We start from the raw sequence: 15,261 nt of genomic DNA on the forward strand, positions 1-15,261 counted from the left end.
TCCGTATCGCTAAAGGCCGTATATGCCGTTGCGGCATAGATAGGATATTATTAGGTGCACTGTTTACTAACTTAACAACATGAAACCGGCCTTTAATAAATTAAAGGGCAGTAAAACTAACAAGTAATTGACACAAATTGGCCCCAAACCTTGGCGCCCCTTTCGGTATTTCTTTAATTAAGTGAGAGGCCCTGAAATCCAAGCTACATAAAGAATACACTTTTTACAACTGGGGCATTCCACATCCCATTGGGGCCTGGGCATCCACATACCTTGCATAGCCTTTATTGTTCACTGCTCTCACCACTCCTGGCAATAGGTCTCCATCCCTAGTCCAGGAAGCTTGCACATAGCTCGGAACTGTCACTAGTGACCACACTTAGCCACACAGTTCCCCATAGCTGTCACTAGTGCCCAAATAGCCAATTATCAGCTCAAAGCTGAAAAAGAAAGCATACACAAGCTTTCTCCTCTAACCAGGACTGCTATGACCAATAGTCTCTCACTCTATGGGTCGCACATATGGAATAACTTGTTTTCCATAAGAGAACTGGCATCACGACATAGCAAACACTATGGCTGTCACACCTGTTCTAGCCCTCTTGGGGTTCCAGGGATACTTCCCATTCCGAGCATGGAATCCCAACCCTAGTCTACTCAACAACGATCAAGATAACTTAACAAGTTTATCTTCTAAGTCGCAAAGCTCCTGCGAGCCCCCCTCCCTCCCTTCCGCAGCCTCTACCTCCCTACCCTCCTCCGCCTCACCCCCTCGCCCTCGCCCCCCCTCGCCCTCGCCTTACCCCCCTCGCCCTCGCCGCACACCCCTCACCCCTCGCCTCTTCCCGCCTCCACGCCCTCACCCCTCGCCCCTCCGCCCCTCGCCCCCCGCCTCACCTCTCGCCTCGCCCCTGGCCCTCACCCCCCCGCCCCTCGCCTCGCCCCTCCGCCCGCCCTCGCCTCGCCCCTCCGCCTCGCCTTGCCCCTCGCCACGCCCCCGCCCCTCGCCTCGCCCCTCGCCCCCCCTCCGCCCCTCACCCCTCCGCCCTTCCGCCCCGCCCCTCGCCCTTCACCCCCCCCGCCCTCCGCCCTTGCCCTTCACGCCCTCCGCCCTCGCCCTTCGCCCTCGCCCCTCCCCCCTTTGCCCCCCGCCCTCGCCTCCGCCGCCGTCCCTCTCCCTCGCCTTCGACCTCCGCCCTCCGCTCTCGCCTCCGACATCCGCCCTCCTCCCCCTTCCGCCTTCCGCCTCTGCCCTCGCCTTCGCCTCCGCTTCCCCTGCCCGCCTCGATTCGTCTCGCCTCATCATCCTCTTCCGTCACACCTAGGCTCCATCCCTCGTCTATCTCCCCCCCCTTTTTGGTGGCAGCCTCTTCTTCATCGGAGGTCTCGCAGTTTGTCTTGGCGGTATGGCGGCTCCCTGCCCGGAACCGGAGGCCCAGCCGGACCCTCCCTCTCCAGATGCCTACCGCGTGACCTTGACAGAGCAACAGTCGTCTCGGGTACAACAGGTTGCCAATGACTTTGCCCTTACTTTCGTCTATGGCAGAGTCATTGGACACTCTCCCTCCAGATCAGCCATCAGGGACTGGCTCCAGTCCACTCTCATGCTAGAGGACAGCCACATCGAGGAGGTGGCCCTTATGGGAAGGGGCATCTTCTGGCTTAAACTCTCCACTGCGAAAGCTGCGAGCAACCTGATTGCTGGTTCCCCCACATCTGTGGATGGAAAGATCATCATGACAGTCCCTTGGTACCGTGGATTCAGCGCAGCGGACTTTGATGCTCGTTTCCGCATACCTCGCCACCCAGTGACGCTAGTTTTTCCAGGCCTTGCTGTTGAGTTGCGGCCGATAGTCAGGGACCTGGGTTCCCACTTTGGCTGGGTGATGCGTGACACTTTCGTCGACGCGGTTACTGCGGCAGGAGCTCCCCGAGTGCGTGTGGTTGTGGCAGACCCTGCGACTCTCCCTGCAGTGATTGAGATCGTGACAGATGCTGGCAGCATTACTCAGAGCATGGTAGTCACAGGACAGCCAGGCCAGTGCCTGAGGTGTCACGGCTTTGGGCACCTGGCTACTGCTTGTCCACGATTCTCCAGCTCCTCTCGGCCCCCCCCGCCCCCCCCCTCCGGGCAGCCACGTCAGGAGGAGCAGAGGCAGCCGGAGTCCGGTCCAGAGGTGGCTGGCCGCTGGACCGAGGTCAGAAGGAAAAGAGGAAAGAATAAGAAGATTTCTGACAAAGGCAAGGAGGCAGAGGTTACCCAACCTGCAGCAGCGCCTCAGAGACCTGACAGGCAACCGCCCCAGGGTCCTGGGAGAGCTTCTTCTTCGACTGTAGCCTGCCCTTCGTAGCCTCAGGTCCCCCTCTCTTCCGCTCCCCAGCCCCCTTCCACCCAGCCCCAGTCCCTTCCCCAGCCGCAGCCCCCTCTTCCCGACCCGCAGCATCAGCCCCCGCCTCTTCCTCTTCAGCCCCCTCCTCTTCCCACTCAGCCCCAGTCCCCGTTTCAGCCCCATCCCCCCTCCCCCGCCCCTCTCAGCTCTCCTGCAGTGTCAGCTGCACCGATGGCTCCTCAGCCGCGGGCAGCCCCCACTCCCCCTCCTCCGCCCCCCCGGCTAGTCGCTTCCGTGGAGTCTGAGTTGCCTACCCCTCAGCCTCCTTCCCCTTCCCCACCCCAGGCAGGGCACCCCGAGTCTACACCACCCCTGGAGCAGTCTTCCCTGTCTGCTAGCCCGACCCCCTCAGTTGTAGACTCTGGCGGGCCTCAGCTTCAGGAGAGAGAGCTTCCTCGCGACTTCTACAGATCTGGTCCCTGGGATTACTTGGATGTGGCCGACCTTGGGACCTTCCCTGCTTGCCTCGACATCAGTATCTTCCTGCTCCGAAAAGGGGCGGATGGGAAGATCGCAGCCTTGGTCCCGAGGGATGGCCCTAGCTTTGCTTTCACCTTTCTCAGCGACGGCACCGAGACTTGGACAGACGACTCGGTCTGGGAGGCTCTCAGAGAGCAGACGCATGCTCAGATTTGCTCCTGGATAGGCCCGTCGGGTGGACAGCTTCTCGAGACTCAGTGGTCCGAGGGTGACGTGCGCCTGCGGTGGCGTTGCGCCGCCAAGCGCTTCAGATTGATTGTGATCCTCAGGCCCCCTCTGTCGTGGCCCCTTCCCCAGGATGTCAGAGCTTGGACTCCTCAGAAACTCCGAGCCTTCTACGGGATGACTACCTCAGAGATCTCGAGTTGGCTCGAGAAAGCATTTGTCCATGGCACTAAAGGCCTCACGCCTTTGCTAAAAGTTTTGAAGAACGGACAGGTTGACCCCGCCTCCCCCTCCAAACCCTCGCAAAAGCGTCAGTGCCTTCATTCTGAAATGTCAGCTTCTTCATCGACATCAGCCGCGAGCAGACAGTTGTTCGCAGCCTACCAGTCCTCATCATGAGCTTACACCTTGTCTCCTGGAAGGTGAACAGGTTTCATTCTTCTGGCACCCGTGGTCCTAGGAAGCTCATCTTGAGACAGGAACTTCAGCCAGCAGTGATTGGTCGTTTGGATATACTCCTGCTCCAGGAGCATAAGCTTTCAGTGGCTCATTCCCGTAGCTGCGGGAAGATCCTCCCTAGACGCTCTCACACTTATTGGGAGCCCTCGATCGGTGCACAGGGGAGGAGTGGCGGTGTTTGTACTTCCGTTTGCGAGTCGTTTGCCCAGGGAGTTTTTGGTCATGGTACGTTGATCCCAGGCCGTGCACTTTGGGTTGGCCTAGAGTTGGAGGGCTCCAAAATAGGAATCCTCAACATCTATGCACCCACAGACCTCCGATGCAGAGCCACTTTCTGGAGGACACTCACAGAGATTCTCCCAGACATGGATTCATGGATTGTTGGAGGTGACTTCAACAATCTGGAGACCTTGGAGGACCAGCAGGGCAGAGGACCAGAGTTTACAGGTATAGCTCAGGCAGAGCAGTCCCCTTGGGACTCCTTTATCTTCGCGTCAGGAGGTAGGGACAGCTGGAGAGACCCGTCCTTCCGCCGATGGCACGGGAGCTTGGACTTCTCGTGGGGTTTCCGCAGGGAAGGAGGCAGACTCCTAGAGAGACTGGACAGATTTTATGTCAGTGATTGGGCCATCAGCAGAGGTGGTCAGGTGGGTATAGTGCCAGGGACGACACTCTTCGACCACGCGCCTGTGCTCTTATCACTAGACTCGGCAGCTCAGTCCCTTCCTCCCCGTTCGTGCAGGATTCCCGATTCCATCTTCTCTAGGGAGGAGGTGCGCAGTAGTATCGGTAGCCTTTGGGACAGAGATTGGGGCGAGTGCGTGGATCTGGTAGAGTCGGTGGCGCAGGCCTTGCAGGAGTCCAGCCAGATTTGCCAGCTCGCAGCCCTTCAGGTTCGCCAGGAGTGGTGGGGCAGAGAGAGAGCTCTTCGTAGGGACCTCGCCTCCATTCAGCGACTCCAGCAGGTAGCTTCGGGTTCAGAGGAGTTTCGGATCCAGGCCCTTCGAGCCAGAGCCCTTCTTGAGGAGACTCTCGAGCGCCGCTCAGAGTTTTCTTATCATGCCTCCCTCTCCTACTGGGCTCGGAAGGGCGACCGGATGAGCAGAGAGTTCTTCAGGACGCATGGCCAAAGGGCAGCAGGTGATCAGCTCCGGAGTCTTAGGATAGCGGAGGGGCACATCGTTACTGATCCGGAAGAGGTCTTGGGGTTGGCTACCGACTTCTACAGGACTCTTTTCCAGCAGGAGCAGCTTGCCCCTCGTACTAGACGTTTCCGCGAGGAGGTGTGGAGGCACATTCCAGCCCTTGTTCAGCCCAGCATGCAGGCGACGTTGATGGCACCGTTCACTACTGTCAAGATGTAGGAGGCCTTGATGGCCATCGATGGGCAGAAATGCCCTGGCGAGGATGGGCTCTCTCGCGCTTTCTTCACCTCTTTCTGGGATCAGATCCATCAGCCCCTCCTAGCAGCCCTCCAGAGGATTTTCAGCAGCAGACATATGCCAGAGAGCCTCTCGGGATTGATTTGCCTCATCCCGAAGGGAGGAGACCGACAGGAGATCCGTCAGTGGCGCCCGATCACTCTCCTCACCACTGCCTAAAATCCTTGCCAAGATGATCAGCGCCAGAGTTCGGCCTCTACTTCCTGATCTCATTCATGACACTCAGACAGGCTTTGTCCAGGATCGCAGTATCTTGGATAATGTCTTTACCTTCTCAGAGGCGACGGAGTGGGCTCAGCACAGTGGGTCGCACCTTGCCATCCTACTTCTCGACTTTGAGAAGGCCTACGATCGAGTGGACTGGTCCTTCCTGGAGGGTACTTTGGAGAGACTAGGATTCCCAGTAGGATGGATTCAGGGTATCTCAGTGTTATACAGGATAGCTTCCAGCAGGGTTATCATCGGCGGCAGGATGGGAGAGCGATTTTGTTTGGAGAGATCAGTGCGTCAGGGTTGCCCCCTCGCTCCTTACATGTTTCTCTTCTTCGCCGAGGCGATGACATACTACCTTCGGGCGAGGTCGACTGGGATCCGGGGTGTTCGCCTTCCCATCAGGGAGGACACGGAGCTCCTGGACTCGGAGTATGTAGATGACACAGCGCTGTACGTTCAGGATGATGAGATGATGCTGGAGAGGGTGAGGCTGGCCTTAGAGGTCTTCTGCTCGGCAGCCAGTGCAAAAATCAACTGGAACAAATCAGTTGGTTTTCTCACAAACCCTGGGGCATGCTCACAGTGGGGGAGGTTTTTGGGTTTCAGATGGATCCCGCGGGGACAGACAGCTAGATATCTCGGCTTTCAGGTCGGCCTGGACATCACGCCAGCTCAGCAGTTTCTTCCGGTGCTAGATTCCATTCGACGGAAGCTGGCTTTCTGGAGCACTGCTAAGCTCTCTCTTGCAGGTCGTGCTCTTGTAGTCAACCAGGTTCTCCTGGCCACGGCCTGGTATGTGGCCTCTTGTTGGTGCTTCTCGAGATCCAGCGTGGCACAGCTCAGGAGGTTGGTCCGGAATTTCCTGTGGTCTGGGGGGGATGGTCTCAGAGATACCAGAGCCAGGGTAGCCTGGCAGACAGTCATTCTTCCGCAGGCTGAGGGTGGCTTGGGGGTCATTGATCCTGAGCTTTAGAGTCAGGCTCTGCTGGGCAAGTTAGTTATCCGCGGTTTGACCCCGGGGGGGCAAACGTGGAAGATGTTACTTCAGCAGGGGATCGGTTCTTGCGTCCCGCGCCGAGGTGGAGAGTGGCTACCGTCCCTCCGGTGGATCTTCACCTCTGCACCGCTCACTCACCCTTGCTCCCCACTCATTCGTAGCCTTCTCATGGTTTGGAGGCGACTCCGTCTCAGTCTCATTCAGTCCCCTCCTAGCTGTCAGGAGGAGATCGACCGCCGGCCGCTTATCTGAAACGATCAGGTTAGAGATGCCTTGGGCCTTCAGCTGGGGGAGAGGTCACATATCATGTGGGACGGTTGGATGCGGGGGCCAGCCCGGTCCCTTCGAGTTTGGAGGGACACTTACAGACACTTGGAGACCGTTGCTCTAGCAGCCGCAGCTGGAGGTGTTCGTGGAGCTCAGGCGAGACGCACAGAGATAGACGAAGCGATTCCTGCTGGTTGGTTGGTTCCACCCGAGATTCAGATCCTCATGCCTGGTGATGACCGTTGGCTTGGACAGCAGTTCACCCCCCATGGCATCCCACTAGTGGTTGCAGGCCGGATGAACGACACCTCTGTTTCCTTCTTCGCGGTTTTGGGGGACGGCCGACTCAGGAGAGAGGGTGTGCTCATCGACCCCCTTCTCCCGTGGCAGAGGGTTCGGGTCGTAGGCCTCATGGGGAAGGTTTGGCGGACCGATCCTAGTATAGAGCAGGATCAGCTGCAGTTATGGCGACTCTGGCTTTGGGAGGGGCGGGCCTTGTCAGAGCTTGATTGGGACCCAGGTGAGTGGAGATGGCCAGAGGTTGTGGCAGACCAGGGGCCGACCCCTTTCTTCGCTTACAGCACGACATTGGGCAGGAGAGTTCTCGGGAGGATGCAGAGCCGCCCGCCCACCCAGCGGCCCAGTTGGTATGCTCAGGGTATCTCCAGGCTATTTTTGCAGGCCTTCTGGAAGGCCTTGTGGGAGAGCTGGTGGCCGGGGAAGATTTCCTACTTCCTTTGGCTACTTGCCCACAAGGGTCTTCCAGTGGGGAGCTGGTTGCGGCAGGTTGGTCAGGATGGACTTTGTCAGATCTGTCATGAGGACGAGGAGTCACCAAAACACTGCCTGTGGAGCTGCACTCGCGCCCAAGAAGTGTGGAGGTGGACCTTCGGGATCCTTACTCGCGCAGCACCGGAGCTAGGTTTGATCACTTGGGGCGCGTTCTGCTGGTGCAGCACCACACCTGGCTTTCATCAGTTGTTCGAGGCAGGCCCGCAGGACCCCATGTTCCTTATCACACAGGGGACTTGGGGGCCGCTAGAGGGCATTCCGCCGCACCTGGCAGAGGCTGACACAGGATCTCAGGAGAGGCAGCCAGTCTGGGAGATTATTAGCAGCATCGCTGGATGGCACATTTGGACCTCGCGCTGCGCGCAGATCCTCGGTGGCACCTCTCTTTCGACTGCCCAGGTCATGACCGACATCTGGAGTGAGATTATACACACACTCAGAGGCCAGTGGGACCAGATACAGGGAGATTCCCGGGCTGGCCGGGAGAAGCGGAGACGTTTCCTCCGTGATTGGGATACGCAGGGCCTCTTCTTCGAGCATACTTCTCAGGGCCTTCAGTGGCGCTATTCACCACCTCTCTGGCTGTTCATTCACACTCGCCTGATCCCTCCGTGAGAGAGAGCTTTCTGTTTCCTTTTAGGGCTGCGTCCGATTTGTGAACGCAACCCCGTCAGCTGCAAAACTGCCTAGCAACCACTGCTTGCATGTGACCCATCTCCTAGAGAAACCAAGAACAGATTCCCACATGGAACATGTTAGCTGCCAAAGCCAGCAAATAGGATACACAATGAATTTGAACCCGCTTGCATTCAATGCTCTTTCCACTCTCAGTAGGCATCAATATTCCAAACATTAGCCCTGCGGGGCTCTGCTCTCACATCCATGTGACCATAGGCATCCATTCTTAGTGCAAACACCTGCATTTAACCTGAGTGCGTTTACTAGCAGCCCAAACACAGCCACACGCTCCCCAAACAATCACAAGTGTCCACCAAGTCACTGGAATACCCAAACAATGGGTGAAAGCATAAGGAGCCTGCCCACAATCCTTAACAAGACTAACTTGCTCTGCAAGCATTCATTGTGAATCACCCTGCCAACTAGGCCTCTCCAAACACAGCTCACAAGCTGAGCGAGGATAAAGAGAAGACAACCAGCTTACCCTAGTCAATCGAGGAGTGTTCAAATGAGCTCTTACACGAGCTTGAGCAATTCAGCCCCCAGTTATGCATTGCCTTGTCTGTAAATCAGCTTAGCGTATCAAGGCAACCTTCTGGTAGCACCGCCACACGCAAGATCTGCTTGTTGGCTTCTTTGGTTTGCTGCTCTTTCACTTCCCTGTATAGATCAGCTTTGTTCACTTTACTGTTTACATTCTGCTGTCATCTCTTGTTTCATAGGTTTCAGTGAGTACTGACCATTTCATGCACTTTAGAAACCAACTCTAGTGTTGGGGGAGATGCATTACACTTGTGCAGCACCTCCTTGATGACCTCTTGCTTTCCATTCCCCTCCCTATCGTGGACCTTCCTTTCCAAAGCTGCAAGCTGAAGTTTGAGTTCATGGACTTCAAGTTCTAGGTGATAGATACGCTCTTGTGGATCAGGGGGCTTCATCGTCTTGCATATGGGATGGGAGATGGGGTAAAACCTGCAACAAATGAGTACAAGGGCTTCACGGGGGTGGCGGAGGTGAAAGCCTTGGGCTTGGGCACCTTGGTAGTCTCCATGAAAGACCCCTCTCTTGCAAGTTAACCCCCGAGATGGGTTGGGGGGTTTCAGCCCATCCGGAGTCCCTCCACTCCCCACGGCTTTTGACGGGAGAGGCCTGAGTGGCGGTGGTGACCTTGGACTTTAGAGGCTGAGCTTGAGGAGACAAGTGGTGGCACAGCGATGAGCTGCTGGACAAATTATTGAGGCGACTGAGGCGGGAGGATGAGCTGCTGAGGCGGGACAACGAGTTGCAGAGAGAGAGAGAGAGAGAGAGAGAGAGAGAGAGAGAGAGAACACACAGACAGAGACACACACATGTATAGATAGATGTGTGTGTCTCTTACGTGGGGATTGAATATACAAAGTATAATGAGTAGGATGTTCTCTTATTGCAAGTGAACATTGCCAAAGCATTCGATACTGGAAAAAATGCAGCATATTATACAAAGTGTACTGAGCAGGATGTTCTCTTATTGCAAGTGGATATTGCTATATTGGTTGTATCAAGATAGTAAAGCTGTTGGCATTTTGATTGGTGATCTTACTGATGAATGAACTCTTTCTTTTTTAGTACGTCAATTGCGATAGCTACTCGTCTGATGCCTCAATACCACTTAGTAGCTACAGGTGCATTCCATGGGTTGGATCTACAAGAACGTCGCTGATTGGGCAAGCTTATGCTGATCACTTTTTCTTCAATTCTTAGAGTACTGAGAGGGATCTTTCGTGCCTTATATGTGATTTACACCCCTTATATGGTGTGGCAGCTAGCCTATAAGCTTAAGCTTCTTCCATTGCATGTGAAAGAGTGGCACCAGATTTTATGGCCTAAGTAAATTTTTTTACTTATGTAGCTTGTGCTGCGTGCATTGTCTTGATTACCCTTTGGGGTGGCTCAATGCCAACAAATGGACTGGGTGCTTACCAAGTTGAAAAAGAAATTGGAATAGTTGAAGATGACTATTTTATCATCACATCTTCGTTCTAGCATAGTCCAATCAATCTTGGTTGGCTATATACAGTTTTGTTGGCCCTTGATGATGTTTGCCAAGTAGGATATCGCATGTTTCATGTCTACTTTTATGGAGCTTTTATGGCGGTCACATCATGGACATAAAGCTTACAGATTACTTTATCGATCATCTTTGTTCGCCGAAGATGCACGGGGGATTGAATATTCTAAATATTCATATGCACATTCTAGCACATAAGGGGAAAATGATGCTTCGGTTTATGCAAGGTGATCAACCATGGGTGTACATGATGCCACACTTTCTTTCTCATTTATCTTGCCTTGCAGGAGCCCTCCGCTCTTATTTTATTTGGTCCAAGGGAATACGTCTTGTCGGTGTGGAATTCCCTACAGCAATCGGACATGCCTCAACCCTGAAACTCGTGACTTCTTGTTTTTCTAGAGCAGCGTCTTTAGACATGTTTTTCTAGTGCTTGCTTTGGCAAGCTATTCTGGCTGTTTGGGATTCACCGCGTCAGGCAGGGGTGTGATCTTTTCGATACTTGGATACGCTTTTGGGCACCATGCACTTTATAGAAGGACTGAAACCATAGGGTCTTTGGTGATCCGTCCCTTGCCAAGTATCCCTTCTTCCAGGCATCTTTACGGAAATCTTTCCTCGGCTGTCTGCACGCTTGGGATCTCAATTATCTTGCTTTCTTGTTAGATAACAAGATCTTTTGATGTTGTAGCTGCATGTCCCCTCCTTGGGGACTGACTTTTGTAATATAAAAACAAACAAAAAATGTGTGTGTGTGTGTGTGTGTGTGTGTGTGTTAAGAGCCTAATGCTCAAGGCTTGCATGATAATATACTATTTCTTGATTCTAAGGACTAGATCCTAATGTTTTGCGTAGAGTATGGCATTTGCTATTGGCAATTAGATTGATATTGTTAGTTGTCACTAGTGGCATCTCGGGATCTTCAGTTTGGATAATGATTTTTCACATTGACTTTTTGTTCATCTATATTTCGAGTTTTGGGCATAGCTATAGTATATGCATATGCCTTTACTTTCTGTATTATCTGCATGATGAACGTGGAACGGATCTCAAACTTGATTCACACTAGAATTTGCGGATAATGTCAACCCCCCCCCCCCCCCCTTCCCTTTTCCCTCTTCTAATTGTAAAGTAATTAGAATGGCCACCTTTGAAAAATATGAGGCTTCTAAGGCTTGCCTCTAACATGCCTTGCTTTATCACTGCCATAAACAACCATCTTAGAGCGAAGTAGATATTGCCAAAATCTTTTGAGCTCGTGAGATTGAGATTTGTATAGCTTTGATTTAATGAGGGCTGATCGGTGGAGTATATGATTTGGCCTGCTACTAGGTGGCTTAGTGCAATGGAAGTTTTTTTCCGACACATTTATGCTTGATTAGGTGTTGCTGTTAGTGTCTCTGAAGAGTTCTCCTTGATCATGCGGCCTGTAAGTGATCCATCTTGAGCTGCTCCTGGATGTTGAGTCCTGGCATTGCATTCTGTGGTGTGCTTTGATTTCTTCTGGTATTGCAGTGCGGCATCCATTTCTTCATCCATGGCTTTCTCCCATTTTTCTTTTGCCATGGCTTACTCAAAAGAAGTGCGCTCAAGACCTGCACTTGTAGTATCAAAGAACTGGTGTTTAATTTAAAGAAGCCCACGTTGTGTCTTTAACAAGATCGTGTCAAAGCTTCTCTCATGCTCCTTTCACCTTGGTTGACAAGGAGAGCGTTGCTTCCTGATATACTTAAGCTTTTGCCTCTTCGGTTTTTTTCTTATGTAACAGACAGACCTATCCCTTGGATAAAAACTATTATGATTTTTCTTTTCAAATATGAGGCTGTTTGCAATCCTCTTCGTCAGTTCTTCAAAAAATTGGGGATTTCATTAACCTGCATGACAGCTCGATGTACGTTTTGATGACAGGAATTGCTTATGTGGCTTGTGATAGAATTTTATCTGTCAACGTGGTTCATTTTATCCAAGAGTTGAAACATTCATTAATGTACGCTTTGATGACAGGAATTGTTCTTATGCAGCTCTTGATAGAATTTATATGTCAACATGGCTCATTTTATCCAAGAATTGATGCATTCAGTCCTCTTATTGCAGGTGGAAATGTATAATTCTGGTGACCTACAAAAGGTGGACATGCAACAAGGAACCCTGTGGAGCTTTGATTGGTTTTGGTCTCAAATCAGAAAAGGAGTATTTTGGGCTAGTGAAAGCGCTTCAAATACACGTACAGATGGAAATAGTATCGGGGGAAGGCTAGTTGTGAAAACTCTATTGCATGTATAAATCTAAGGTTTCCTATGTAATTTGCTTTTTTTGGCAGATCTGTAGAAGAACCTAACCTTGTAATGGTTAAGGACATCATGAATGAAATATATATGTGAAAACATTTCTGTCATTTATAGTTTGTTTTAGTAGGAACGGCTTAAAGCAAGCACCCAGAATTTGGTACTTTAGAATCGACAAGTATTTTGCTAATATAGGATATAAGAATTCCAATGCAGATCATACTCTCTACTACAAAGTTCATGGGGAAGACATTATTGTTGCACTTTTGTATGTAGATGATCTGATTGTGACAGGAAGCAATGATAGCTTCATCAACAAGCTGAAACAAAACTTATCTTGCAGAGTTCAACATGAAAGATCTTGGACTCATGCGCTATTGTCTTGTTATTGAGTTCTGGAGAAACTAACAGCACCTTCTTCTGTGCTTTTGGTTGTCACGTGGCTAGTTGCCAACTGTTGTGCTTTTGGTTGCCTTTGGGCCGCCTGGAAGCTGCCTTGCTTTTGGCTAGACTTCACCTTTTCACTATACCCTACAACAATCTCCGTACCGCTAAACATTCACGCCCCATTAAATAGTGAGATTTGCGGTGATTTTGGTCGCTTTTTGGTCGCTGGAAGCTACCTTGCTTTTGGCTAGATCTCACCTCTTCACTACAGCCTAGAACAGTCTTTCTCACCACTAAACATCCAACTCCCCATTGAATAGTGAGATCTTCTCCATACTCCGCAAGAAAAGTAAATTCTTATAGCAAAACAAGTTTGCAAGGAGTATAAAAAGATGAAAATATCAAAATTTCAAACCTAGCCTTAGCACTCGTAACACTCGTAGGTAGCACATCCAAGAACCTATGACCAGGAGAGCTAACATCCCTAACACTCGTAGGTTTAAACAGAAAAAGAGACAACACTTTGGTTATTTTGTTTAAGAAAATAAAAAAATATAACAAGCCAATAACAAGAGAATGTGAGCCCACTAAGAACATGTATAGACACGTGGTTGCCCCCACAAAGGCGGCCCAACTACTCTATGCGACAAACTACAATGTGAGCAACTACTGTGCCTCCTCGACTCAAGAAGAAGTGCAAGCCAAAGTTGGACACAAAAAACAAATAAGTGGAGCAGTGTTGAAGTTAGCCCAGCCGGATTTCACAACAAATGGATTACTATTGAAAGTGGGAAAAGGTTGTACACCATGGGTTTGATGACATTCAGTGCCAATTTCTTTCAAATGTCATGATGCTTCTAGTACCGGCTGTCCAGGTATGCAAAGGACTTTAGATTTGGTCAAAAGGTGCCTTTATTGTCTAAAGTTGAAATCTTATGTTGAGAATTATGTCCTCAATTGTCAACAATGCTAGCTGGCAAGCACCACAGAGTAGGTGGGATGTTGATGCCTTCAGAGATTCTTGATTGTAAATGGGTACGTACCTCAATGGATTTTGTGGTAGTATTACAATGTACAAAGAAAGACCAAGATGCTATCTAAGAGGTTGTGGATAGACTAACCAAGCTAGCAAGGTTTATTCCTACAATATCAAACCTCAAGAATTTCCAAATCTTTGTTGATGGTCTTTTCAAACTTCATAGATTGCTTAAGAATTAGGCAAGTTCACCACACAATTTGTCGACTGTTGTATCAAAATTTGGAACAACTTTAAAGTATGAGTTCAGCAAATCATCTGGGAAGAGATGGTCAAACAAAGGAAACTAAATAGAGTATGGAAGACATGCTACGAGCAGATGTTTCTAAGGAACCTTCAAGTGGGAAAGGATCTTTTATTTAAAGTTTGCTCACAATAGTAATAAGCATTTAGTCATTGGGCTCAACACCTTTATGCTTGTATATGAGTATCAACCAAGATGCATCAAATTACAAATGTAAGGGTAATCTCTCTAGCAGGTAAGGCCCTAGTAGCCAATCAGGTCCTCCTAGCTAACAGCTTTGTATATAGCCTCTTGTTGGTGCTTTTACAGAGGCTGTATGGGTCATCTTAGGTGGCTATTGTGCAACTTCTTATGGACAAGTTCAGATTGTACAAGAAACACTAGAGCCAAGGTCACTTTGCAAACGATGATCCGACCCTAGGTGTAGGGAGGACTTGGTAGAGCAAAACCCTTCTAGGCAAGCTGGTAGTACGCGGTCTCACCCTAGGCTCTCGAGTCCTGGAAGCTCTTGCTTCAGCGAGGGCTTCTCAAGAACACCCCCTGTATGGGAGGTTTGAGATGCAGTGACTCATATAGCATCTGGAGGTTTAGGACCAGGAGAGACTCATGCTGGGGCAGAGGACTCATATGGCATCTGGAGGTTCGGGACTCATGCTAGCGCAAAGGATGCACATTGGATGGGCTAGTGGGACACTGGCCTAGCGAGCTCTTTCAGAGGTGGCTATTGTGCAACTTCTTATGGGCAAGCTCAGATTGTACAAGAAACACTAGAGCCAGGGTCACTTTGCAAACGATGATCCGACCCTAGGTGTAGGGAGGACTTGGCAGAGCAAAACCCTTCTAGGTAAGCTGGTAGTACGCGGTCTCACCCTAGGCTCTCAAGTCCTGGAAGCTCTTGCTTCAGCGAGGGCTTCTCAAGAACACCCCCTGTATAGGATGTTTGAGATGCAGTGACTCATATGGCATCTGGAGGTTTAGGACCAGGAGAGACTCATGCTGGGGCAGAGGACTCATATGGCATCTGGAGGTTCGGGACTCATGCTAGCGCAAAGGATGCACATCGGATGGGCTAGTGGGACACTGGCCTAGCGAGTTCTTTCGGGGCTTGGAGACGCCTTCTTGGGGCGGAGGCAAAGTCATGAGGTCGGGCACGTGGATGGTGGAGATCAACTCTGTGATTCCAAAGGTGTGGTGGGAGGGATTGCACGGTGTCTTGGACCTCCCTTGTTAGTACATATGGCTTTTTAAGACCGGGGTGCCCCTCAATATTCAAGTTTTGCTCTAGTCTCTTATATTCAAGATATCGATGCGGATTTTATAGAGTAGAGCCCAAGGCCTTCATCAGTTCGACACTATAGGGGACCTTGGAGTTACAAGGC

At 51.1% G+C, this 15,261-nt stretch overlaps 1 protein-coding gene across 6 annotated transcripts in view; it reads left to right on the forward strand.

Annotated features, from left to right (window-relative positions):
* Nucleotides 1–15,261, forward strand: part of LOC147902315 (SNF7 family protein) — a 69,579-nt gene that overhangs the window by 33,353 nt on the left and 20,965 nt on the right. For all 6 annotated transcript variants that reach the window (XM_087373502.1, XM_087373503.1, XM_087373505.1 and 3 more), the window contains one exon: nucleotides 12,025–12,207. In XM_087373502.1, the coding sequence (XP_087229628.1) occupies nucleotides 12,025–12,207 (183 nt within the window). The remainder of the gene's footprint in view (nucleotides 1–12,024; nucleotides 12,208–15,261) is intronic.

This window comes from Dipteris shenzhenensis, chromosome 4 (genome assembly GCF_047967505.1).
Source record: "Dipteris shenzhenensis isolate YYH24624 ecotype China chromosome 4, Dip_SZ_1.0, whole genome shotgun sequence".
NCBI lineage: Eukaryota > Viridiplantae > Streptophyta > Polypodiopsida > Gleicheniales > Dipteridaceae > Dipteris > Dipteris shenzhenensis.